The 25464-nt window shown below is 43.7% G+C and overlaps 1 protein-coding gene across 1 annotated transcript in view; it reads left to right on the top strand.

Moving 5' to 3' along the window:
* The first annotated feature begins 238 nt into the window (after positions 1-238).
* The window catches only part of LOC126195011 (luciferin sulfotransferase-like), a 50951-nt gene continuing 25725 nt past the window's right edge, over positions 239-25464 (top strand). Inside the window, exons 1-3 of the mRNA XM_049933437.1 lie at positions 239-277; positions 7548-7753; positions 17482-17581. Coding sequence (XP_049789394.1) covers positions 7564-7753; positions 17482-17581 — 290 coding nt within the window. The 5' untranslated portion in view covers positions 239-277; positions 7548-7563. The remainder of the gene's footprint in view (positions 278-7547; positions 7754-17481; positions 17582-25464) is intronic.

The raw sequence follows: 25464 nt of genomic DNA, 5'->3' as shown, positions 1-25464 counted from the left end.
GTAGGAGAAGGATTCAAATTACTGCCCAGAATATATGTTCACGAGGATTTCTTAACAGCGTTAAAAAGAGATTTTCTCATGTGTCCGCCATATAAGATGATGATCGATACTATATAGGTGATTTTCGTTTATCACTTAGACTCATTAGGTGTTATGTAGCGTCGTCTTATCGACTATTTTCGCCGGTGTATCTTATCGACAAATCGTTTAATAAGCGGCAGTGTGCCTCAAATAGATACCCAGTAGTGTCTGCAGAGTGAAGCGGGACAGAGGAAAGGTAAGTAAGACGTCGCCATTCTTTGCGATTGCAGAGCACTATAATGGCTTACTCTCGTCGAAAGATCGTTGTATACCTTGATCCTGTGGACACATATAAAACTAACTCTTTCATAATCACTAGGCAACAAAATTTAGATTGTTAAAATACTGTGTAACTGAAGTGTGTGAGGGATGAATAAGAGTCAAATCGATGAATCTTATTTTGCCGTCTATCACCCGTCGCTTTTCTCTCCATACCGACTGCTCTTCCCTGACCTCCCCTTCGCCACTTCTTGTTTTTTCTGGAAACGCGTGAACCGTCACCACTAACTCCCAATCTTTTTTTGTCTACCATATCGTCAGCAAACCGTCACATCTTTCGCAATTCATTCTAAAGTAGGATCCGGTGACACCTGAACCTATGACGTTATGTTCCAGAACACGTGATTGCCAGGTCTTGGTAGTACGATATAAAACTTCGTTAACTATGGGAAGACGATATCAGCTCACTACTTGAAGCTATGAACATTGCAACACATAAAATCGATTCCCCAGATACGAATGTCAAACTTCATTGCTACCAAACAAACGAGAGCGAGTCGATAGGTAATGCCTCTGAATATCGTTATGTGAAAACCCTTGTACGTAGCTTTGTAAACAAAACAAACTTTCTTAACATTCTACATGTCTACATACTTGCAATCGGCTTCCGCTAAAGGGCTCCGAATTGTAGCGTATAACATTTGTGAAACGTAACTATGTGCTATAATTGAGTTTGGAATGCGAAGAGTTCGCGGACAATGCCAGACTACCCACAAGCTGTCATCGATCATCCTTCATCCACTCCCGACTTGGCCCCATCCGATTTGGATCTGTTTCCAAAACTTAAAGAACGCCTTCCAGGACTTCACTTTGATAGACATGAAGCGGTACAAGTAGAGTTGTGGCTGCACCAACAGATCCAAACATTCTACATTGACGGTGTCAACAAACTGGTCTCTTGTTAGGTGAAATACGTTCCTCGTCAGGGTGACTATGTTGAGAAACAGATATCTACACATGATGGACAAAGATGTAGATTGTTAATAACGTTTGTTTCATTTAAAAAGCTGAGGCATTACTTTTCAGCATGCCGTTGTGAATCGCAACTGGTACTCTTATTGTTAGTCTTTATTTTCTAACATGAGAAAAAGAGACAAATGGTGATAAGTCACGATATATGGATACCTTGTGAGAAGTTAATTATGCTGTACTTACAGAAGTTGTACTGCAGTACTTACAGAAGTTGTTTGCAGTTGCTAAACTGTATAACGAAATTTATATAAAATCGTTTAGAAATTCTGCTGCAATTCCCAATTTCTTGAAACCCAAGTTCCTATTATGACGGCGACTTACGCAACATCAAATACTTGCCGATAGCACGTCTGATGCTGTGTAACGAGTAGATAGTGACAAATCAAAGATGTTGTTAAACCTAAGAACACAGATAAAAATGAATTCAGTGGATCTGTAAACTATTTACTTTTGATAACCATCGTTGAAGAGGCAGTCGCTTCCAAAAATCAGACACAATGAGAATCTTCATGTATTGCACCAAGCATATATTGCAGTAACTCACTTTGGATGCACATACAGGGTGTTACAAAAAGGTACGGCCAAGCTTTCAGGAAACATTCCTCAGACACAAATAAAGAAAAGATGTTATGTGGACATGTGTCCGAAAACGCTTAATTTCCATGTTAGAGCTCATTTTAGTTTCGTCAGTATGTATTTCCACCTACGCTCAATGGAGCACGTCATCATGATTTCATACGGGATACTCTACCTGTGCTGCTGGAACATGTGCCTTTACAAGTACGACACAACATGTGGTTCATGCACGATGGAGCTCCTGCACATTTCAGTCGAAGTGTTCCTATGCTTCTCAACAACAGATTCGGTGACCGATGGATTGATAGAGGCGGACCAATTCCATGGCCTCCACGGTCTCCTGACCTCAACCCTCCTGACTTTCATTTATGGGGGCATTTGAAATCTCCCGGTACCAAATGTAGAGAGACTCTTCGTGCTCGTATTGTGGACGGCTGTGATACAATACGCCATTCTCCAGGGCTGCATCAGCGCATCAGGGATTCCATGCGACGGAGGGTGGATGCATGTATCCTCGCTAACGGAGGACATTTTGAACATTTCCTGTAACAAAGTGTTTGAAGTCAGGCTGGTACGTTCTGTTGCTGTGTGTTTCCATTCCATGATTAATGTGATTTGAAGAGAAGTAATAAAATGAGCTCTAACATGGAAAGTAAGCGTTTCCGGACACATGTCCGCATAACATATTTTCTTTCTTTGTGTGTGAGGGATGTTTCCTGAAAGTTTGGCCGTACCTTTTTGTAACACCCTGTATAAGGAACAGTAAGTTCCCAGTAAAAATATGAGTAACTTGAAATATTACGTATTATAATAGTATTGACCATACGATAGTCATTTCGTGTGTACGCTCTATGTAGGTACGTTTTTTGTAAGTACATCTTTGTAAGTGCAGTCTTCGTGAATACGCTCTTCGTGAACTTCTCTTCGTAAGTAATATCTTCGTGAGTAGCACATTGCTGAATAGTCCCTTCTTGAATAGTCCCTTCGCGAGCTGTCCCTTCCTGAATAGCCCCTTCGTGAATACTTTCTTCATAAACACTATTTTCTTGAGAGCTCTCTTCTTAATGCTATCTTCGCTAATGCTTAAGGAAAAGAGCTGGTAGATCTCGTCAAACAAAAACAACGCAACATAAATCGTTGTAATGCATTTCCATTGTCCAGAATCAGTGTAAATGGATACATGTAGAAAATTCATGGATTATAAGCCGCATTAAGACATTTGTAAATTTTTAACGGGTTATCCTAAACTGCGGAAGCTGTCATCGGAGATTTCTTAGCTGACTCCAAAATGTAGTCGAAGCAGGTTGCTATCAATACAGTAAACAAGTGACGTGGATTTAAAAGCATTCAGACTGATATAGTTTTCTACTGTTCGAATCCCAAATCTATATAGCAGCAACAATGGCAGAGTTTCAAGGAGACGCTTGGGAACTGAACAGCTTATGTCTCCCAAAATTCTGTCTGAAAACTGACAATAACTGACGCAGAGACCATTTTCACCGTTTGTTTTGATAGTGTTCTCCACAGACTCTCCCTCCTTTTTGGAAAGAGAAGGATTTCATCTGTTTGAGGTTCACGACTTTTGTACAGTACGCCCTACAATGCGCCTCATCTTTTCTCTCTCATACCTTGGGCTCCCCGTTTTACTAAACAGCGCTGCTTCCCTGACTTTAACTGTCCTGAGTGCATGACTTCTGTTGGTTGGTTTCCACTCTGATTTTCGGCCAGTGTAAGAAGCTGCCCAAAAAGTTCTTTGATAGCTCCCAAAAAGCAGTGAAAATGCATTTCCTTATTTTATGTTTGAGTAGTTAACCTCTGACGATCGGGAAACAGAGCGCGTGCAGCCATTATAGGAGGGATTTATTTCTCTCTCTTATGGCCTGACAGTTGGTCCCCAAACGTTGTAACAAAGGACATGTGTGCTCATAATTGTAGAGTTTATATATCTCTCTATGGTATTTGACAGTTATTCTTCAATAGTGTCGTTACATTACGTCTTTCAGAGGCCGGCCGGGATGGCCGAGCGTTTCTAGGCGCTACAGTCTGAAACCGTGCGACCGCTCCGGTCGCAGGTTCGAATCCTGCCTCGGGCATGGATGTGTGTGATGTCAGGTTAAGTTTGGTTTAAGTAGTTCTAAGTTCTAGGGGACTGATGACCTCAGAAGTTAAGTCCCATAGTGCTCAGAGCCATTTGAACCATTTTTCAGAGATCCTTGTGGTAACAAAAACTGTGTTCCTATTATGTACTGTAAGTATTTCGCATGACATTGTGATGAGGCTCCAGTTTGCCTGCCCAAGTCTGTATTTCTGTTACTTCAAAAATTTGACTTACCCTTCGTGAGCACCATATGCGAAATGTAGTTCACTCTAAAATAACTTAGTTAATACCTACGTTCATGATGCCAGCCATCAAAACGAATAATCTGAACTGATAGCAGTGAAGACAGGCCTCACTCGTCAAATTATCACCACCGAATTTTATTTCAAGTATACTGCGCTCGACAGTTCACCAACGTCCTTCTCACTATCGCATCATTTACTGCGACTCATCCAGCCAAAGATATACGTCGTTTGCACCTCTCCAAGCCATGTAACACATTAACTTTTGCGACCAACAGCTTCCAGCTTCCTGGAAACTACAACATTTACACCTACATCTTCACTCCGTGCACCATCTTACGGTGTGTGGCGGAGGGTACTTCTGTTACGACTATCTAACCCCCATTTCATGTTACATTCTCAAATGGCTCGTAGGAAGAATGACTGTCGGTAAAGCTCCGTATGATATCCAATTTGTCTGTCTTTTCCTAGTTCAAATGGCTCTGAGCACTACGGGACTCAACTTCTGTGGTCATCAGTCCCCTAGAACTTAGAACTACTTAAACCTAACTAACCTAAGGACATCACACACATCCATAACCGAGGCAGAATTCGAACCTGCGACCGTAGCAGTCGCGTGGTTCCGGACTGAAGCGCCTAGAACCGCTCAGCCAGCGCGGCCGGCTGTCTTTTCCTGTCGCTATCATTTTGAGAGATGTATCTTGAAAGATGTAATGTATTCCCTCACTGTTATTCGAACGGACACTCCATGATGCACACCGCCTCTCTTGAGGCCTCTACTGCTGCGGTTTGTTGAACACCTCTGCAACACTTTCGACCACACGATCTCGTCTCGTAACGCGCCGCTCTTCGTTGGGTCTTCTGTTAATGACACTTGGTATATGTCTCAGTCTCATGAACAGTAGATACTTAAGAAACTGTCGAACGAGTGTTCTGTGAACCCTTCTTTCGTGGATGAGTCGTTTCCTTGAGAGTCTCCCAATGAACTTGTCAATCATCTGCTTTTCCAGCTACTTGTTTTACGTGGTAATTTCGTTTAAGTCGCTCCAGATGATTATACCAAGGCGTTTACTGTCGCTCACGTTTCCAGTTATATGTCGCCAATAATCAAATAGCGGTGAATTTCCTTACCTGTTAATGGACAGTACGCTGTACTTATTTACACTCGAGGTCAACTGCCAGTCTGTACATCAACCGTCGACCTCTGCAGGTCTTTCTGAAATACTGAAAACGTTTTTTTATGATCTATGTTGTTAAGAAATGTGGAATATGAAAACAAATCGTCTGTAGTACGACTACACTGCCACGTAAATACGGTGTGTTCCCTGTTTCTCCCTCTGCCCCCTCATTGCGCTCAGACAGTGTGGCGTGGCGGTGGGGGAAGTGTGCAGTGAGGCTGAGCAGTATGGCAGCACTTGCGCCAGGGCAAGGCTAGCAAGCCGAATTCTTGGCCGCCACTACCGACGATCTTCCTTAAAAATTGGGATGAGCTGCGCTCTTTCATAGTCACTAGGTATCCTTCGCTACTCTAGTGGCCGACGATAAACTTCTGATAGATAAGGAGCAAGTTCTTTCGCATAATTTTCGTAGAACCTTAGAGGTATGTCATTTGCTCCAGTCCTACTATCCATGGATAGGTCTGGCGGTGACATTTGCAAAAAAATGGTTCAAATGGCTCTGAGCACTATGGGACTTAACATCTGTGGTCATCAGTCCCCTAGAACTTAGAACTACTTAAACCTAACTAACCTAAGGACATCACACACATCCATGACCGAGGCAGGATTCGAACCTGCGACCGTAGCAGTCGCGCGGTTCCGGACTGCGCGCCTAGAACCGCTAGACCACCGCGGCCGGCGGTGACATTTGCACCTCAGCTCCAACTGAAGTCCACTGCACCAGGTAACAACTATGCCCGACAGGAGATTTCTACAACACACTTTGAAACTCGCTGGTCTCTATCAGTCAGTTTATTAGGCGTAAGAATGACGTCATTAGTGGTGTGCCTGGGCACACTTAACTCCCATCAGGTCTCAAATCACGGACTGTCTTAACTAGTAGCCCGCTACGAAAATTCCTTTTCCGAACTAGCTCAAATAGTTGTATCATCCTGACACAAAACACGCCAGTAATATGAATCCATTTTCCACGAAATTGCATTCCCTTGGATGCGTGACGTGACCCTACACTGAGCGTATTTAGTCGGGTGTTTAAAGTGACGAAAAGGCGGAGAAACTTGCTGTCTGCGCTGATTTAGTGGGTGTTCAAATGGGTGTGAAATCTTATGGGACTTAACTGCTAAGGTCATCAGTCCCTTAGCTTACACACTACTTAACCTAAATTATCCTAAGGACAAACACACACCCCCATGCCCGAGGGAGGAATCGAACCTCCGCCAGAACCAGCCGCACAGTCCATGACTGGCTGATTTAATGTCGGAGCACAAATCTAAATGTATGAAGTTTGGTTCTCAATTGGGATTAATGTCTGACAGCTGTGTGATTTGTTCATGTAAGATGAGTCACTTTGTGATACGGTCTAGATTCCATGTTAGATTACGGCTTCCCTTATAAAAATATGACAAGGTGGCTTTGAAGCCTGAGTCACAACACACCACCTCCAATAAGTCTCGATTTAGTAGAACACTATACTGTTCCAATGAACTTTCGCTTTGATGGCTGCTCTGGTCTTAAAATGTCTCTGCCGCTACACTAGTCAGTTCAATCTATACTTTTGCGTAACAAGGTTGGCAGACTGCTTTCATACGGTGCTGTGATGCTTGAGGCTAGCTATATTCCCCTGAAGACTGTCTCTCTTCCATAGTAATCCCAATTGTTGAAGCTATCCTGACCGCCAGATGCACTTCCAACATCATCATTAGTACGGATTTGTTACCGAGCGAAGTGGTTAGCACGCTAAACTCATATTCGGGAGGATGGCGGTTTAAATCCCTGGCCAACTTTCCAGAATTAGTTTTGTGTGATTCTCATAAATCGTTTAACGCGAATGGCAGGTTGGTTCCATTGAAAGGCCACTGCCGATTTTCTTTCCCGTCCTTCCCTAATTAGAGCTTGTGATCCATCTCTAATGACCTCGAAGGGACATTAAACGACAATCTTGTTTCCTCTTCCTCTGCGAGTGGATAAAACTAGCACAATGCAGCAACTACGCAGTCACTTAGACTAGCTTAGAACGTCGTCAGTCACAGGACAGACGCTTGTTGCAGAGTAAAAGACGAGCACTCCCCGTTGTAGAAGCTCGCACATAAAGTTTTGGTGGTTTCTGTGTGTTGTGTGCAGGAGAACTGTAGCAGCCATGGAGCAAGACTTTAAAGAGCTGGAGGAAGGACCAGGGAAGAAGGTGGCGGACAACTGCGGCGTGCGGCTGTGGCGGGTGATGCCGTCCAACTGCGTCCTCTCAGGGAACTACATGAAGCACTGGCAGAAGCTCAGGGACTTCCCCGTCACCGACGGAGACATCTGGGTCATCTCACAGCCCAAGAGCGGTAAGGTCAACAGCACGGCATCAGCCTGTTCCGAATTCCTGTACAAGCTGCTACAGCTTTCAATGGGCGCTGAGTAAATAACATTTGAATATCAGCACACGTACAAAGGCGATCTACGTGTGTATGTATATTCAGTGATACACTGTAAAGACAACTGCGGGTTTCACATAGTACCAGTACTATCAGTTTTGCCTCCTATCCCATTCGCGAATTGAGGTAAAATAGACCCTAATCACATCCATTCTCATGACTTCACAGTGAGATGTAAGATGCTGACGCGTAATGATTCCACAGTCTTCTTCAAATATAGGTTTCTCCAACATGGTTTCGCGTGAGTACCTCGTATTTTTTCCAAGGATTCCCATTTGTGTTGTCCGAGTATATCTGTTCCGCTTTAGTACGAGCAATACCAACCTCTTACGACCGTGAATTCTTTTGGTTTCTGTTGTCACAATTACTCAATAAGAACTCCAAACCCTGGAGCAATACACTAGAACTGGCTGCAATGGCGTCTTGTATGTCACTTCCTTTACAGGTGCACCGCGAATTCCCAGAACCATTCCAACAGATCCAAGTCTTCCATTCAACTTCCTTAATACTGATTTTACGTCATAATCGAATCTGGTATCGCTTCTTAGTAATATTTTTTGTGCATTTGTCCACATTTAACCCTCTGAGCTCCAACAATATGAAAAAATAGATTTTTAAAATTTTCCACAAAACTAACTTTTGTTGACATCGTAAGCAATGAATACAACAAAATAAATTGTCAAAAAGTAAACAACCGACTGTTGGAGGTGGTTTCACTATGGAGCAACTAGGGCATATAGTTATCAATCTCCCGTCATTTCCTGTGGAAACGAATCCAGAAACAATTCCACAGGAGATTCCCAGCTTACATCAACATCCTCAGCGAAGTCATGTGCAGATTCATTTTATTTGTGAGTTTATCATGGTAGGTTCATCTTCAACTGTCGTAATCAACATAGTCATGAATTACATTTTCAATTAGCAGCTCAGGAACTGGAAACGGAGCTTAAGTTTCTTAAGTACTTGCTTGATGAATAACATTCACAGAACTATCCTCAGGTGTCTCTGATTTCAAATCACTCGGAATTTCTTCTTATAATACACTGATGTTTAGATCATGAGTGACTTCTAGAAACTTTCATGAAAACATAATGCCTAAAACATATTACAGCATTAAATAACAACTAAAAAACGACCCTAAAATTTAATAAATTTACATCCAATTATAAAATTAATCGTAAAAGTACATACACCCACAGTGGTTTCCTGTTGACATCACTCATAAAAACTTTAGTACAAATTCGAATTTATGTTACAAGAATTTCAGATATACATGTCTTCACTGTCCATGATCTCCATAATGTAATCATTATGCAAAAGTATAACAAAAGTATAACAAAAATTTGCAGACACAAATCTCCTACTATTGCCTAGCAAACACTCCGCGCTCACTGTTGCTTTGAACGCTGTTGGCGAGTGCTGCATCCACAGACGTACCTCATTGTACCACTTGGAGACTCTGTCCTGTAATAGCGCGGGTGGTTCCACGCGAAAGGCTAAAAACAAAGAGGTTAAAGAAGAGCTGACAACCTACACTAACAGGAAATTTTGTTCCAGTCTTTTTACACTTTCTTATGAACGATTAAGGACGATATTTCGCTGCAAGCGACGGCGTCTTCTTATAGTGTTACAGGTCGTATATGATAGAACATTTATGTATGTTGAAAACGTTGTGGAACCGACAATGCTTGTTTTAGGTACACTCAGTCAGTTTCGTTTCTATGGAACATTCCCCGTCTAATATAACTCACTGGGTTCTGTTATCATATATATTTCTTGACCCAATCATATATTTGTGACGATGTTCCGTACGATCGTATATTGATTAGTAATTGAGTGTTGACCAGCTTCCGGAAATCTAGGGAGATCTATCTGTCTCTAACAACAGTTAAGAACAATTAAATCAAGTTTATTCGACCAGACGGACAGTGTAGCTGTGGGTTCCCATCTATCACCTGTCACAGCAGACAGTTTTAAGCAAGTGTTCGAAGAAACAGCATTCCAGTCGGCACCATTACGCCCAGAATGCTCGCTACCGTACGTCGACGAGTCCTTTGTTACCTGCCCACACGGAGAAGAAGAGCTTCTGAACTTCCATCCACGTCTCATTCAGCAGCACAGCAAAATTCCCTTCACCATGGAAATAGAAAAGAATGGGGTGCTGTCTTTTCTCGACCTGGAAGTTTACTGTAAGTACCATGGGAAGCTTGGACTTTATAGAAAGCCCACCAACACGGACAGGTCCTTGCATCCACCCTTCCACCACCTTCTTGCGCAAAAGAAATCGGCCCTGCAAACTTTAACTAAGAAAGCTTGCAGGATCAGCGACGAACACAATCTCAAAGCTGAACTACTGAACCTCAAGACGAGGATGATACGAAAAGCTATGGCGCCAAAGGAGGAGGGCAATAGGGAAATGCACAACGAAACACGGAACACCGTCCTGCTACCATATGTACAAGGCGTCATTCAACGCCTGGGCAAAATTCTCCGTCGTAGCAACAACAAAGAGGTTCTGGGCTCAACGAAAGATACAATTGACAAATTTCATGCCTCCGGATGCGAATGTGGATGACAACACACAATCAAAGACCAATAAAAAGAACACCTGATACCATTCCTCCTCGCCCTCATATACAATTACAGCACTCCTCCATAATATATAAGTAATCAAACTAGCGCCCATTCAGCAGTTAGCAACACACCCTAAGGAAGGCGTCTTACAATAGTCACCGAAACGTAAGAATTTGATAGTTGACAATGCGCTCACAAACCCAGAAGAATTTTATTGACAAGTTTCTGAATTATTTACTTTTGGTCCAAAAATGGTTCAAACCGCTCTAAGCATTATGGGACTTAAAATATGAGGTCATCAGTCCCTTGGACTTGGCGCTACTTAAACGTAACTAACCTAAGGACAACACACACACCAATGCCCAAGGCAGGATTCGAACCTGCGACCGTAGCAGCAGCACGGTTGCGGACTGAAGTGCCTAGAACCACTCGGCCACAGCGGCCGGCACTTTTGGTCCTCTGAAGGAATAATATCTTCTCTGTATTTCATAACGACGCATTTCGATAGCCAGTGAAGACAATAAGGGGGAGACGACTGACAACTGCAATGTGTTTGTCCTCCTTCGAGTGCTGGTTTTATCTGCGCTACTGTTTTTCCTGCGAGTGCATGTTGAATTTATAATTAATGATCTACATCCAGAGAGAATCATAGGACTTTGTGACTATCCTATCGGGCCCATCGTGTTTGAGGGCACATGTTGGGAAGTCCACACCGCGCGGGGTAGTCGTGCGGTCTTGGGCGTCTTGCCACGGTCCGTGAGGCTCCCCCCATCGGAGGTTCGAGTCCTCCCTAGGGTATGGGTGTGTGTGTTGTCCTTGTTACCTTAAGAAGTGTGTAAGCCTATACCGATGACCTCAGCAGTTTGGTCCCATAGGAACTTACATTTCCAAAATTTCGGGAGGGCTACAATACAGGAATAAAAATTTTGCGCTCGATTGCGCAAACCAGGATTTGTTGTTTTTACTGGTTTGTTAGATTATGTGTTCATTTTGGAGAAAAAAAAAACTTCCCTCTTCCAGAATGAGATTTCCACTCTGCAGCGGAGTGTGCGCTGATATGAAACTTCCTGGCAGATTAAAACTGTGTGCCCGACCGAGACTCGAACTCGGGACCTTTGCCTTTCGCGGGCAAGTGCTCTACCATCTGAGCTACCGAAGCACGACTCACGCCCTGTCCTCACAGCTTTACTTCTGCCAGTATCTCGTCTCCTACCTTCCAAACTTTACAGAAGCTCTCCTGCGAAACTTGCAGAACTAGCACTCCTGAAAGAAAGGATACTGCGGAGACATGGCTTAGCCACAGCCTGGGGGATGTTTCCAGAATGAGATTTTCACTCTGCAGCGGGCGTGAGTCGTGCTTAGGTAGCTCAGATGGTAGAGCACTTGCCCGCGAAAGGCAAAGGTCCCGAGCTCGAGTCTCGGTCGGGCACACAGTTTTAATCTGCCAGGAAGTTTCAACTTTCCTCTTGTTTACAAGCCAACACAGAGACGACGACGGCAGAGACATGTCCAACTCCTAAGGGAGCTCAGTAATAATAGTCTTTTCAGCCTGCATTAAGGCAAAAAACGACAGAAACATGGACGCACCATTTATGATTAAAAGGGCATTTTAAAATATTGTGTGAAATCCAGATTCAAACATATGTAAACCGACTACAATTTTAAATCGTGTTCCTCACAGAATCCTAGTTCTTTTGATATACAATAGCAGAGGATGAAAATACCTCTTCACTTGTAAATTACTTTATTTTCATACGACCGGACTGTTATACGCCCATCCTCAGGTGTCGTAGCTGTGCTGTGGTCCCCAAGCGCCGCGTGTACCAGGCGCGGTGTGCTGCCTATGAGCGCAGAACAGGGACTAAAATAATTTACGACTAAAGCGGTATTTTCAACCTCTGCTACAATGCTCAGTTGCGGATGTTCTCCCAACGGGATTGTTTGTGATATAGAATAACTAGAATCATTTCAGTTAACCAGATTTACAAGAAGAAGGCAGCATAGAAGTCATTAAAAAAGAAGAATAACTATTTTTCATTAAGAGTTTAAAATTATAAAAATATTTCACTGATGATGTCGAATCATTTGCATGTGGTGTGTAAGGTCGTTTGTGGCAATATGTTATTCCTGTAATGAACGTGAAGCAAATACTAGTAATGTTTTAATGTGACTATACTAATTCATTCCATATTCATTAAATTACAGCTCGCAAAAGCATATTCACTGTGATATGTGATATAATCAAAATGATGCAATACGACCTTCGCAAATAGCCACACATCAGGTGCGATCGATGAGTTAAGCGGCGCGGACTACTACCATCCCTCACCGGCCTTGCATATGCAAGCCAGCAGTTATGCACTTAAGTCACCAGATAACTGAAAGTATGCATGATCCAGTCACATCGATGTGACCAACGTGAACGTTCGGCATCAAGGAGCAAAAACTACTCGCAGACAGCAGATGGCAGCACTAGCGGTGGAGGGTATATGAAGCGTGTCTGGGGCACGTGGAACCGGAGCGATTTATCTGACGTCCAAAACGGCGTGACCGTTGACTTTCGGGACAAGGGTGGAAGCATTTCTGGAAAGACAAAATTTTTAAACTGTTCGATTGCCGCCGTGGTTAAACCATATCGTGGATGACAAAATGGCGCTATGCAAAACTGGCGCCGTGGCAACTGTGATGAGCCACGAGTGCAGGGAGTGGCAACGGACCCTTAACATAGACAAATGTAATGTTGCGAATACATAGAAAGAAGGATCCTTTGTTGTATGATTATATGACAGCGGAACAAACACTGGTAGCAGTTACTTCTGTAAAATATCTGGGAGTATGCGTGCGGAACGATTTGAAGTGGAATGATCATATAAAATTAATTGTTGGTAAGGCGGGTACCAGCTTGAGATTCATTGGGAGAGTCCTTAGAAAATGTAGTCCATCAACAAAGGAGGTGGCTTACAAAACACTCGTTCGACATATACTTGAGTATTGCTCATCAGTGTGGGATCCGTAGCAGATCGGGTTGACGTAGGAGATAGAGAAGATCCAAAGAAGAGCGGCGCGTTTCGTCACAGGGTTATTTGGTAACCGTGATAGCGATACGGAGATGTTTAGCAAACTCAAGTGGCAGACTCTGCAAGAGAGGCGCTCTGCATCGCGGTGTAGCTTGCTCGCCAGGTTTCGAGAGGGTGCGTTTCTGGATGAGGTATCGAATGTATTGCTTCCCCCTACTTATACCTCCCGAGGAGATCACGAATGTAAAATTAGAGAGATTCGAGCGCGCACGGAGGCTTTCAGACAGTTGTTCTTCCCGCGAACCATACGACTGGAACAGAAAAGGGAGGTAATGAGTCCGCCACACACCGTTGGGTGGCTTGCGGAGTACAAATGTAGATGTAGATGTAGAGTCATAGATGACAGGGGCGACTGGCGGCTGCGGAGATGTATACGGGAGAGTAGACGTGCTGCGGTTGAGCAACTGGCCATCCAGACGGACGAAGTGGCTACCAAAACTGTCTCCTCAGACTGTTCAACGAACGTTGTTGCGTATGGCCCTCCGCAGCAGCCGCCTCATTCATGCTGAATGCTGTTCATCAACGACGAATGCTGCAATTTGCACGCTAATACCGCAACTGGACATCCACTGAGTGGCGACAGGTGGTCTTTTCAGATGAATCACGTTTTATGTTTCCTCTGAGAGATACCCTTACCTTGTGTGGGTCTGCAACAACCGTCGTACGGCTTCAGTACGCAGGAGTTAGCGTTACGGTCTGCGGAATACTTTCGTGGCATTTCCTGGGTGATTTCGTCATTCTGGAAGACAATATGGGAAGTACACAACTATTCTTGCGGACCACGTCCACCCCTACATGCAGTTTGTTTTCCTCGGCACGATGGCATCTGCCAGCAGGACAATGCAACATGTCACACAGCTAGCAGTGCGCGAGCGTGGTTCGAAGACCACTGGGCTGAGTTTACCGCAGTCACCTGGTCACCACACTCCCCCAACATAAACCCAATCGAGAATCTGTGGGATCACCTCGATCGGCTTTACTCACCAAGGATCCTCAAATGGTTCAAATGGCTCTAAGCACTATGGGACTTAATATCTATCAGTCCCCTAGACTTAGAACTACTTAAACCTAAATAACCTAGGGACATCACACACATCCATGCCCGAGGCAGGATTCGAACCTGCGACTGTAGCAGCAGAGTGTTTCCGGACTGAAGAACGAGAACCGCTCGTCCACACGACCGGCATGGGTCCTCAACCAAGAAACCTATCGCTGAATTGTCATGGCACTAAATCCCTGTCGGTAGCTTCCAGAACCTCACTGAATCCGTTCCTGCATGTCCGCATTGTAGAAGACGGTGCCTTGTTCGGGTTTCACCGGATCTGCTGGTACGATGTCTAGCCCTCTCAGATGCACGTTAACTGATGGCCAGCGATGGCTTGTACGTTTGTTTCATTTGCAGAAAGGAAATTGTATTTTGCTGGTACATTCTTATTAAATATATGTCGTTTATTCGACAGCCTCAAAAGCCTTGCAATTTGTAACATGACTATCGATGTAAGATGTCTACGCCGTGTAGGAGTATATTTAGGTTTATTTGTGTTACAACATAGTAAGTGAGGTGTGAATGAGGTTCCTGAGAAGGAATGACAGTATTTAGCCATTGGACATAGAAACTTCTGTGTTTGTGTTTCAGTCAGAAACATTATGATGTTTAGGCTTGCGATGTTTGTGATCCAAGCAGCATTTCAGCCAAAGTAATTAGTGAAATATCTTCAGCTCAGTTATTCTGCTTATGGTTTCAAGTATTTAAAAACCTTTGTGTCGTTTCAGCGTAAGATAGACGAAGACGTTGTACGCCAAAGCGTATGGTGATAATTGCTCTGCCGGCCGGAGTGGCCGTGCGGTTCTAGGCGCTACAGTCTGGAACCGCGCGACCGCTACGGTCGCAGGTTCGAATCCTGCCTCGGGCATGGATGTGTGTGATGTCCTTAGGTTAGTTAGGTTTAATTAGTTCTAAGTTCTAGGCGACTGATTACCTCAGAAGTTAAGTCGCATAGTGCTCCGAGCCATTTGATAATTGCTCTGTTCTTAACCAGACGAAAACGAGTAACGTCGAAAACAGTAAATGGAACACTAGCACTAGAGAGCAGAATGTGGAATCTGTTGACAGTCATGTACACGAAGACCAAGAAAATATTTCGTATACCCAGCAATTTATAAGGTAACAGACTGTAGTAACTGTTCTATTTATCTAGGTTTGATTCTGTTAGCGTACTCTTACTTTGACGGGAAAGACGTTATTAACAGCTTACAGTTTTGTTTGCTTTTGTGCGCGTGTGTGCGTGCGTGTGAATGCATGCGTGCGTCTCTGTGTGTGTGTGTGTGTGTGTGTGTGTGTGTGTGTGAGTGAGAGAGAGAGAGAGAGAGAGAGAGAGAGAGAGAGAGAGTGTGTGTGTGTGTGTGTGTGTGTGTGTGTGTGTGTACTTGGGGTGGGAGATGGGGAAGTGCTATATTAACGGATATTTGGCGTTCTGGGCGTTATGACAACAACCAGAGTGCCTTACTAAGGGCCCTAAAATACTTCGGTTGACCGTACTATTCTCATAGTCACAGTCATCATCACCATTGTCACTGATGAACTTTTTCCGCATAGCACTTGTTTTGTATCAGGAGTCGAAATCAGAGCCTAGCTTCAACCTTTCATACACGTTACTCACAAAATATACTCTACTAACAAAATATATCATGGAATTACTTTCTCGGTAATTTGCTGGGAAAACCTACTTGCTAGGAAAATCCACTCTGTAGGAATAAACATGGATTCAGAGCAGAATGATAGTGTGGGAGCCAGCAGTAGATACAGAAACACATGTAGACGCCGTATTCCTTGACTTCCGGCAGGTGTTCGATACAGTGCCGCAGAACTGGCACGTGATGAACAAAATACGAGCGTACGGAATACGAGACCAACTGTCTGACTGGACCGAAGAGTTCCTAGCTAAGAGAACACAGCATGTCATTCTGAACGGGGAGAGGTTTTCAGACCTAGAAGTAACTTTGGGCGTACTCCATTAGACTGATACAGGACAATTACTTCTCTCAATATATATATAAGTGATCTAGCAGATCACGTCAGAAGTTCAATGAGGCTATGCACGAATGATGTTGCATACAGAGAAGATGTAAAGCCAGAAAATTGCACCGAAATGCAGATAGATCTGCAGAGGTTCGACGCTTGGTGCACGCGGTGGCAATCGACACCCAACATAAATAAATGTATTGCGTATACATAGACATTATATGATTACACAATTGCAGAAAAATCACTGGAAGCAGTTACTTCTATAAAACATCTAGGTGTAAGTATACGGAGCGATATGAAGTGGAAAGACCACGTAAAATTAATAGTAGGTAAGGCACGTTCCACAGTGAGATTCAATGGAAAAATCTCAGGAAATGTAGACCATCAGCAACAGAGGTAGCTTATGAAGCAATTCTTCGACCAATGGTTGAATACTGCTAGGAAATCTGGGATCTGTACCAGACAGGACTGATAGAGGAAACAGAGAAGATACAAAGAAGAGCACCACGTTTCGTTACACCTTCATTTAGTAAGCACAAAAGCGTCACGGATATGGTCAACCAATTCCAATGGTAGAAGCAGCGCTGCAAAAGCGGCGCTCTGCATCAATGTGTAGTTTACAGTTGAAGTTTCGACGGTGTACGTGGCACGAACAATCAAGTAATATTTAGCTTCCTCCTACGAATGTCTCGCAAAAAGTCCACGAAAATAAACTCAGATAGTTTCGAGCCAACGCGGAGGCGCTTATCAGCGATCGTTCTTTCCGTGAAACATTCGCTACTGGAATAGGAGAAGAGGGTACTGACACTGGTACGCGAAGTACCCTCAGCCAAATACCGTGAGGTGGCTTGCGGAGTATAGCTGTAGACACATGTAGATGAAATTCTCAGTTTCAAATATTAAATTTAAAACTGGTATTTCCCACACTTTCCAGTACATTAGCGGCACTGATTATTTTTCAGGAACGACATGGACGCAGGAGATGTCGTGGTTGCTCGGCCACAACTGCGACTTCGAGACGGCGAAGAAGGTGCCCCTCGACTTCAGAATGCCACACATAGAGTGAGTATTAAAAAAAAAGTTGTTCGCAGGATATTTGTTGTATTCACCAATTATACATGCCGTCAAACACAATTTGTGGCAAGAACTAAACCCCGTGTCGTCGAAAGTAGTTACTGTTATGCATGTGCCTTGATTGCAGGCAGAAACTCTACATCTCGTACCAGAGCCGAATACGGTTAGGAAAAATCTTCACTTATGTGATCAAAAGTACCGGGACACTTGGCTGAAAATGACTTACAAATTCGTGGCGCCCTCCGTTGGTAATGCTGGAATTAAATATGGTGTTAGCCTACCCCTTAGCCTTGATGTCAGCTTCCACTTTCGCAGGCATACGTTCAATCTGGTGCTGGAAGGTTTCTTTGGGAATGGCAGCCCATTCTTCACTGCAGCACTGAGGAGAGGATCGATATCGGCCGTGAGGCCTGGCACGAAGTTGGCGTTCCAAAACATCCCAGAGGTGTTCTTAGGATTCAGGCCAGGACTCTGTGCAGCCCAGTCCATTACAGGGATGTTATTGTCGTCCAACCAGTCCACCACAGGCCGTGCATTACGAACAGGTGCTCGATTGTGTTGAAAGATGCAATTGCCATCCCCGAATTGCTCTTCGACGTGGGAAGCAAGAACTTGCTTAATACATCAATGTCGGGCTGTGCTGTGATAGTACCACGCAAAACAACAAGGGGTGCAAGCCCCCTCCATGAAAAACACGACCACACCATAACACCACCGCCTCCGAATTTTACTGTTGGCACTACACATGCTGGCAGATGTCGTTCACCGGGCATTCACCATACCCACACCCTGCCATCGGATAGCGACTTTGTCTACCGTCATTCGTCACTCCACACTACGTTTTTACACTGTTCAATCGTCCAATGTTTACGCTTCTTACACCAAGCGAGGCGTCGTTTGGCATTTACCAGCGTGATGTGCGGCTTATAAGCATCCGCTTGACCATGAAATCCAAGTTTTCTCATCGCCCGCCTACTGTCATCGTACTTGCAGTCGATCCTGTTGCAGTTCGGAATTCCAGAGTGATGGTCTGTATAGATATCTGCCCGTTACACATTACGACCCTCTTTATCTGTCGGTGGTCTGTGTCAGTCAACAAACGAGGTCGACCTGTACGCTTTTGAGCTGTACGTGTCCCTTCACATTTCCACTTCACTATCACATCGGAAACAGTGGACCTAGGGATATTTAGGAGTGTGTAAATCTCGCGTACAAAGTATGACACAAATGACACCCCATAACCTGACCATGTTCGAAGTCCGTGAGTTCCGCGGAGCGCTCCCTTCTGCTCTCTCACGATACCTAATGACTACTGAGGTCGCTGATACCGAGTACCTGGCAGTATATGGCAGCACAATGCACGTAATACGAAAAACGTATGTTTTTGGGAGTGGCCGGATACTTTTGATCACCTTGTGTATGACAAACATTGTGGCAAGACAGATTAGCAAACGTTTACAAATTTATTAAAGGAAGTTATACATCACGTGTCTTGAGACCGCGTGTCAGTGTGGTGCGCGGAGGTTATAATTAAACTTTCCTACTTGAGTCTGTGTAGGCATGGAAAGTGTTCACCGTATGGGGACCTAATTGTGTTGGAATGATGTTCAGACTCTGCGCTACAGCATTTGCCTTGTTAGTAGTGTTGGTGTTAAGACTTCCCGTTAGGCGCCGCTGCTGCTACGGCGACGTACGATTGTAACACAAACATCATTGTGCAGTAAGTTGCTGACAGTCAACATGGGCCTGGACAAGGTGAGCAGGACTTTTCTGGTAAAGTTGTTATATGGAAACAACAACAATGGTGGTGCTGCTCTTCGTGAGTATCGACGCATTAAAGGAAGGAGGTTCAAAAACGTGATTCCGAAGTTCGAAATAACTAGCGATTTTTGAATTTCTCCTAGGAGCGTCCGAGGGCCAATTGCGCCACAGATCGTTGAAGAAGTTACTACTTCCATGGCTGACAATAGCAGATATGAGAATGTGTGATCTTCAAAAGGAGCACCACCTGTGTCATGACAACTGAGCACTCCATCGTCCACCACTATTTAGTACAGCAGCAGATTAATCTCTATTGCGATTCCAGGCTGTCGTGGATGGAGACGGTCGTCACACTGACCAACGTTTGTAACTCGGAACGTAAACATGGTACGCAATTAACAGATGTTATCCTCTAATGTGGAAATTACACTGTGTTTCTTTGAATAGTTAATTCGTTATTTCTCTTCCGCGTGTCCTTACAAATGTTTCCACAAAGTTTCATTGTCGCACAATCAGTCGTTTGTCATGGTGCTCTTTCATATTGCGGAAGTTTAATTATAACTACCTTATAGGTTGTGGACAGTTGGGAATGTGGGCCTCACGGGAAGCAAGCTAGGGATAAGTCCCTGCAGTCGCCCTATCCTCAGTGCCCTCGGTGGCTCAGATGGATAGAGCCCCTGTCATGTAAGCAGGAGATCCCGTGTTCGAGTCCCGGTCGGAGCACACATTTTCAACTGTCCCCATTGAGGTACATCAACAACACCTGTTGGCAGCTGAGCGTTTCGATTAATTACCATTTCTTTCTAGAGAGGCTGCATGGTCATCATTGGTAGCTGTTCTTTCGGAACAGTTATTATCTTCATATACCCTGTAAATTGTTTACTTTTCCTGATCTGTCTTTGAGCACTAGTCTAGTCCTGAATCTAGTGAACATTGACTAACACAACTAGCAGAATGTAACGTTGGGCTTTTCTTTTGGGTGACTGTAGATACGACCTGATGCTGTCTTCAGGCTGGGTGTTGATACTGTCGAACTACCTACATGAGTGGAGCAGTGCATCTGATTATATACGCGTTTGGCTGATAGGTGTCCACCCGTGATATACGAGGGTTGGAACTTTAATAGTGGCAACTATTTATTTACAGCTCGTACAAAATAGATACGTGTTTCAAAGTTTTACTGACCTTCGAAGTAATCACCAGCTTTGCGTATAACCCGTTGCCAGCGATGTGGATGTCGTAGTATACTCTTAGGAGTTACAGTTGTGTTGATAGTTCGAGCGGCGCAGTCTACTGCCCGACGAATTTGTAGAAGTTCTGAGGCGAATGCCGCGAATTTTTTCCTTCAGTTTAGAAATCTAGTTGAACTCACGAGGGCTTAAGTCAGGGGAGTGCTGTAGGTGGTATAGCACTTAGCAGCCCCATCAGTCAAACATATCAGTAACAGCTTGCACTGTACGTGCTTGAGCATTGTCCTGCAAAATGATGGTCAGGCCCTGCAGAAAGTGTCATCACTTCTGTCTCTAAGCTGGTCGTAGGTTCTGTTCCAGAAGCGAACAGCATAGAGACAGAAATGATGACACTTTCTGCAGGGCCTGACCATTTTGCAGGACAATGCTCAAGCACGTACAGTGAAAGCTGTTATTGATTTGTTTGGTTTATGGGGCTACTAAGTGCTGTACCACCAACTGTACTCCCATGGCTTAAGCCCTCGTAAGTTCAACTCGATTTATGAACTGAAGGAAACACTTCACGGCATTCGCTTCAAAACTGCTACAAATTCTTCGGGCAAAAGACCGCACCGCTCTAATTGTCAACACAACCAGCACTGCTAAGAGTATGCTACGACTTCCACATCGCTGGCAACGGGTTATACACAATGCTGGTGACTACTTTGAAGGTCAGTAAAACTTTGAAACACGTATCTGTTTTGTACGAGCTGTAAATAAATAGTTGCCACTATTAAAGTTCGAACCCTAGCACTTGTGTAGTGCAAAGCAGAAGCATAATAATAGACGGTGTTGTGTATGCTCTCTGTTGTGTGTGACCATAACCAAATGAGCCTCTCTAGTCGCTGGCCTTGCCGTGTGGTACCGTCTCCGTGCATAGCTGTACTGTATTTTCTGACGGACGCAGCAATATTTCACGCTATTTCAAAGAAGGAAGTAACATAAAACTTTAATTGAAAATTGTCTTAGTTACTCTGCTAGAGACTAAAATAGAGGTTGCTCTAAACCTTTTCAGATATGTAACTAATGGTCGGAGAAGATTTTTACAGGCTTTTCGCGATCTTGGATGGGCAATGTGTGTAACGTTCGTGTTTTTAAACTATTCGTATTTCGTAAGAACTACCTGCTTTATCGGCGTTGGTGGTGGTACCTTGAAAAACTACGCACGTTCGCCTGTCTAAGACCAAGGTTTTCTTGTTTGACCTTCAGATTTTGTACTCAATTTATCCATCTAAAATACATGGTTACATTGTATACTTAACTGTACGAAAAGAATACATAAATATATACATACAGATATAAAAACTAATGCTTCACAGTTTGGTACACAATAAATTTCTTAACAAATAGAAACATAAATAAAGTACACATTTTTGATTTATCAGTTCACTCCATGTCTGAAACTTAATTTGGAACAAAAAAAAAAAAAAAACATCAAATTGAAAACATGTAAACAATTACATGTCCAGTCGCGTTTATGTGTTGCTCGGCTGAGTGTCCATGACGTGAAAAGTCCAGTTGAGGTGGCCCTACAGATTCTCGACTGGATCTGGTGGCCAGGAGGGTACGGTAAACGCATACTGGTTCTCTTCGAACCACCTGTCGTAGATTGCGAGCTGTGATATGTCCGGCAGAACATATGTAGCTAAGAGCCAAATGCTAAATTTTTAATTACATGCTTAGGCTCTTAGCCACATACATACATTTCTGTAGGATCGTGACGGCTCCTTGACATATCTTACGAGCACCTACCGGAATCAGTAATAGCGTGTTAACGGACGAGGGACGCTGTATTGCACCGTGGGGTAAGTTGGAAAGTTGAGTCTGTCAGAGAGCGTGTCCGGATGGCCGAAGAAGTTAAGGCAACCGCTCAAGAGTAGCGGGAAATTCGAGTTTGAATCCCGATGCGGCAGACAGTTTCAACTTTCGACACTGTATTACCACAATACCCTGTGCGGCTGGAAGCCACAAAATACAACCACCACCGTGGGAGGAAGCAGAACAACAGTATGTGTCTGCCACACGACACTGTTCAAACTGTAAACTAACTGCCCCGCCACCTGGTTGGTCAGCAGTGGTCCCCGATAAATGTACAACTTCCAGATATGCTTCACTACACAACCAAAAGTGTGAGTTCCCTGACAGTCTTTGAACCATGGGAGTGAATCCCAACTCGCTCGTCGAAGCGTAAATTGAAAGACATTTCTAACAGATGATTTTCAGGTTGTCCCAAACTGTTAGTTTGAAAAAATGTTACAAATGGTAGAGGATGTTAAAAAGACAGGGAAGAAATGGTGCCGGCCGGAGTGGCCGTGCGGTTCTAGGCGCTGCAGTCTGGAGCCGAGCGACCGCTACGGTCGCAGGTTCGAATCCTGCCTCGTGCATGGATGTATGTGATGTCCTTAGGTTAGTTAGGTTTAATTAGTTCTAAGTTCTATGGGACTGATGACCTCAGAATTTAAGCCGCATAGTGCTCAGAGCCATTTGAACCATTTGAAGAAATGGGCAAAAATAGATCTTCAGTATTTTATTGATACATCACATTAAAAAGAGTCTCAGTGGCTAAGAGCCTAAGCATGTAACTAAAAATTTAGCATTTGGCTCTTAGCTACATATTCTATAAATCATTTTGTGGGGTAGACTTTCATTCCTGCAGTTAACTAGTTCTGCTGATGCTTGATAGACTGTGTTCCATTGCATTTAATATTACGAAGGTTAACTGTTGCCGCCATATAATAGCACAGATGCGTAATTAAATGAGCCTGCCAGGAGTTCCAAATATTTCTGGGGATCAAAGATGAGATAATGTCACCGAAAACTACTAGGGTCACCGGGAGATTGAACAACAAATAAACATCGCAAGGCAGTAATATTCGGAATTTCGCTGAAGCCGTTTTCCTGGCAGGCTCATTGAATTACACATCTGGTGATATAATGTGGCGACATCAGGAATAATTATAAGGTCGCCCAAAGAGAATCCAACAGTTTGCAGTAGCAATGACCAAAATCAGCCGCAGTTTGAGTGTAGACAGGACGCCAGACGAAAATAGGACACAAAACGAATCACTACCTCAGACTGGAAAACTACTGTTGGACAGATGGAAGTGTAGAAATTTAACTGACGTGAATCGAACTCTCACCACAACGGATCTGAATGGCTGAATGTACCAAAAGCGATCCACGTGAGACATGTCTTCCGTCCGGCTTTCTGCAGGTCCAAAGAGCTTCGCAGTCTGTATTGGCTCAACGACACTGGTTGGACTGATCATTGTGGATAGCAAAGGATATAACGCGCTGGAGTAGCGTCAGCTTAATGCGTTAGTCAAATGAGGCGAAAAAGGAGACCCGTTTCAGTATGTATGAAAAATGACGATTTGCACTGTGGTTCACAGACTGTTAAAATGCAGGTCCTGCTCTTATCACCTGGATAAGTTGTTTCTGAGATTAGAGGAAGACAATGGCATCCTTCTTCCCACAGGAGCAGCTCTAGCAAAGCGACGCAGCGTTCGACCAAACCTTTGGGTTGGCCACAGTTTTATGCTTATTTGTGAGGGTGATTCATGTGAAAATCTTAAAAGTGTAATAAAATATTAAGAGGTGTATCATCGATTTAGCAGTTGGCAGGAGGTAATATTTATTTCCAACAAACTACCAGCAGTTGGCAGCCGCTTGCTGCGTCACAGCGAAAGAAACACACGGTGGCGATACTCAGCACCTGCAGTGTGAGCTAAAAGAATGGAGAGACGATCTATCCACGGATATATGTCTATTTTCTGTATATAATGTAACTTTCACAAGTTGTGTTCTGAGCCCAGGAGGTGCTTACGAATAACCCTGCACTTTTGACACAAGGGCAATGTGTTGTACCACAGCCAGCACACCCAACTTGTGAGTTCTAAGGAAGTGAAAAATTTCCATAGTAGAGGGGAATATAAAGGCAATCAGAAATCTTTAAAAAGGTAACACATTAATAAGTTTATTTATGTTAGGTACGCTTTATAAATGAGATGTACATAACTTTGAAGTGCTGTAGGTTCTTCTCTGGTGCTAGAGTGTATACAGCGAGAGTAAAGTACTTGATTACAACAAATAGTCTCTAATGGTCATGCACTTCAATAAGACACTGAATTAATTTTTTATATTTACTTGTTTAACCTGATCTGATTAGGACCACCAGGTTTTCGCACGTACAGTACTTTTTTTATATCGTATTTACCTCAGAAATGACAATTTGAGCATGATAAGCAATGTTAAAATAATTTGAGTGTCTATAGAGATAATGCGAGTAAATGATAGTGACTATGAACTAATAAAGTTGATACTGGTGGTACTTCTACTACTGTTGCTGCTGCAACTAATAATAATAACAATAATAATAATAGCAAAAATGACAGTAACAACAATAATGGTAGTTCCAGCTATAAAAAGAATTTATAGGTATACAAAATAGATGTTTTCTGATGTAGAAGGCTGCACCAGCTAAGAATAGTGGGAAATGAGGAAGATCTGCTTGGAGAGAATAATGTACAGGAGTAACGAATGTGTACAGGGACAATGGTAGTCATTGTTGTTGCTTCAGACTTCTGAAGCGGGAGATTGTATTCATTTCTCTAATATAGTGCCCGAGGTAATTTCATTGTCGGGTTCCTGCAACTGAGAAGGATTTCGAGAAAGTGGCTGAAGAATGGCGTGAGACAGAAAGGATTTTTAGTAAAGGTTAGTAGCGTCGTGCTATGTCGTTGTATTGTCCTCAGTGCAGTCTTCTGTATTAATGTGTATACAGACGATCTGAACTGGGGTGAAGCTCTGAATTGCGGCTGCGTAAAAAGACCCACGGGCCAATCGGAGCCCCAAGCAGTGATGTCGTGTCAGTTCCGCGTC

This window comes from Schistocerca nitens, chromosome 7 (genome assembly GCF_023898315.1).
Source record: "Schistocerca nitens isolate TAMUIC-IGC-003100 chromosome 7, iqSchNite1.1, whole genome shotgun sequence".
Classification (NCBI taxonomy): domain Eukaryota; kingdom Metazoa; phylum Arthropoda; class Insecta; order Orthoptera; family Acrididae; genus Schistocerca; species Schistocerca nitens.
The sequence above is the reverse complement of the archived record's forward strand: the minus strand, read 5'-3'. Positions and strand labels throughout refer to the sequence as shown.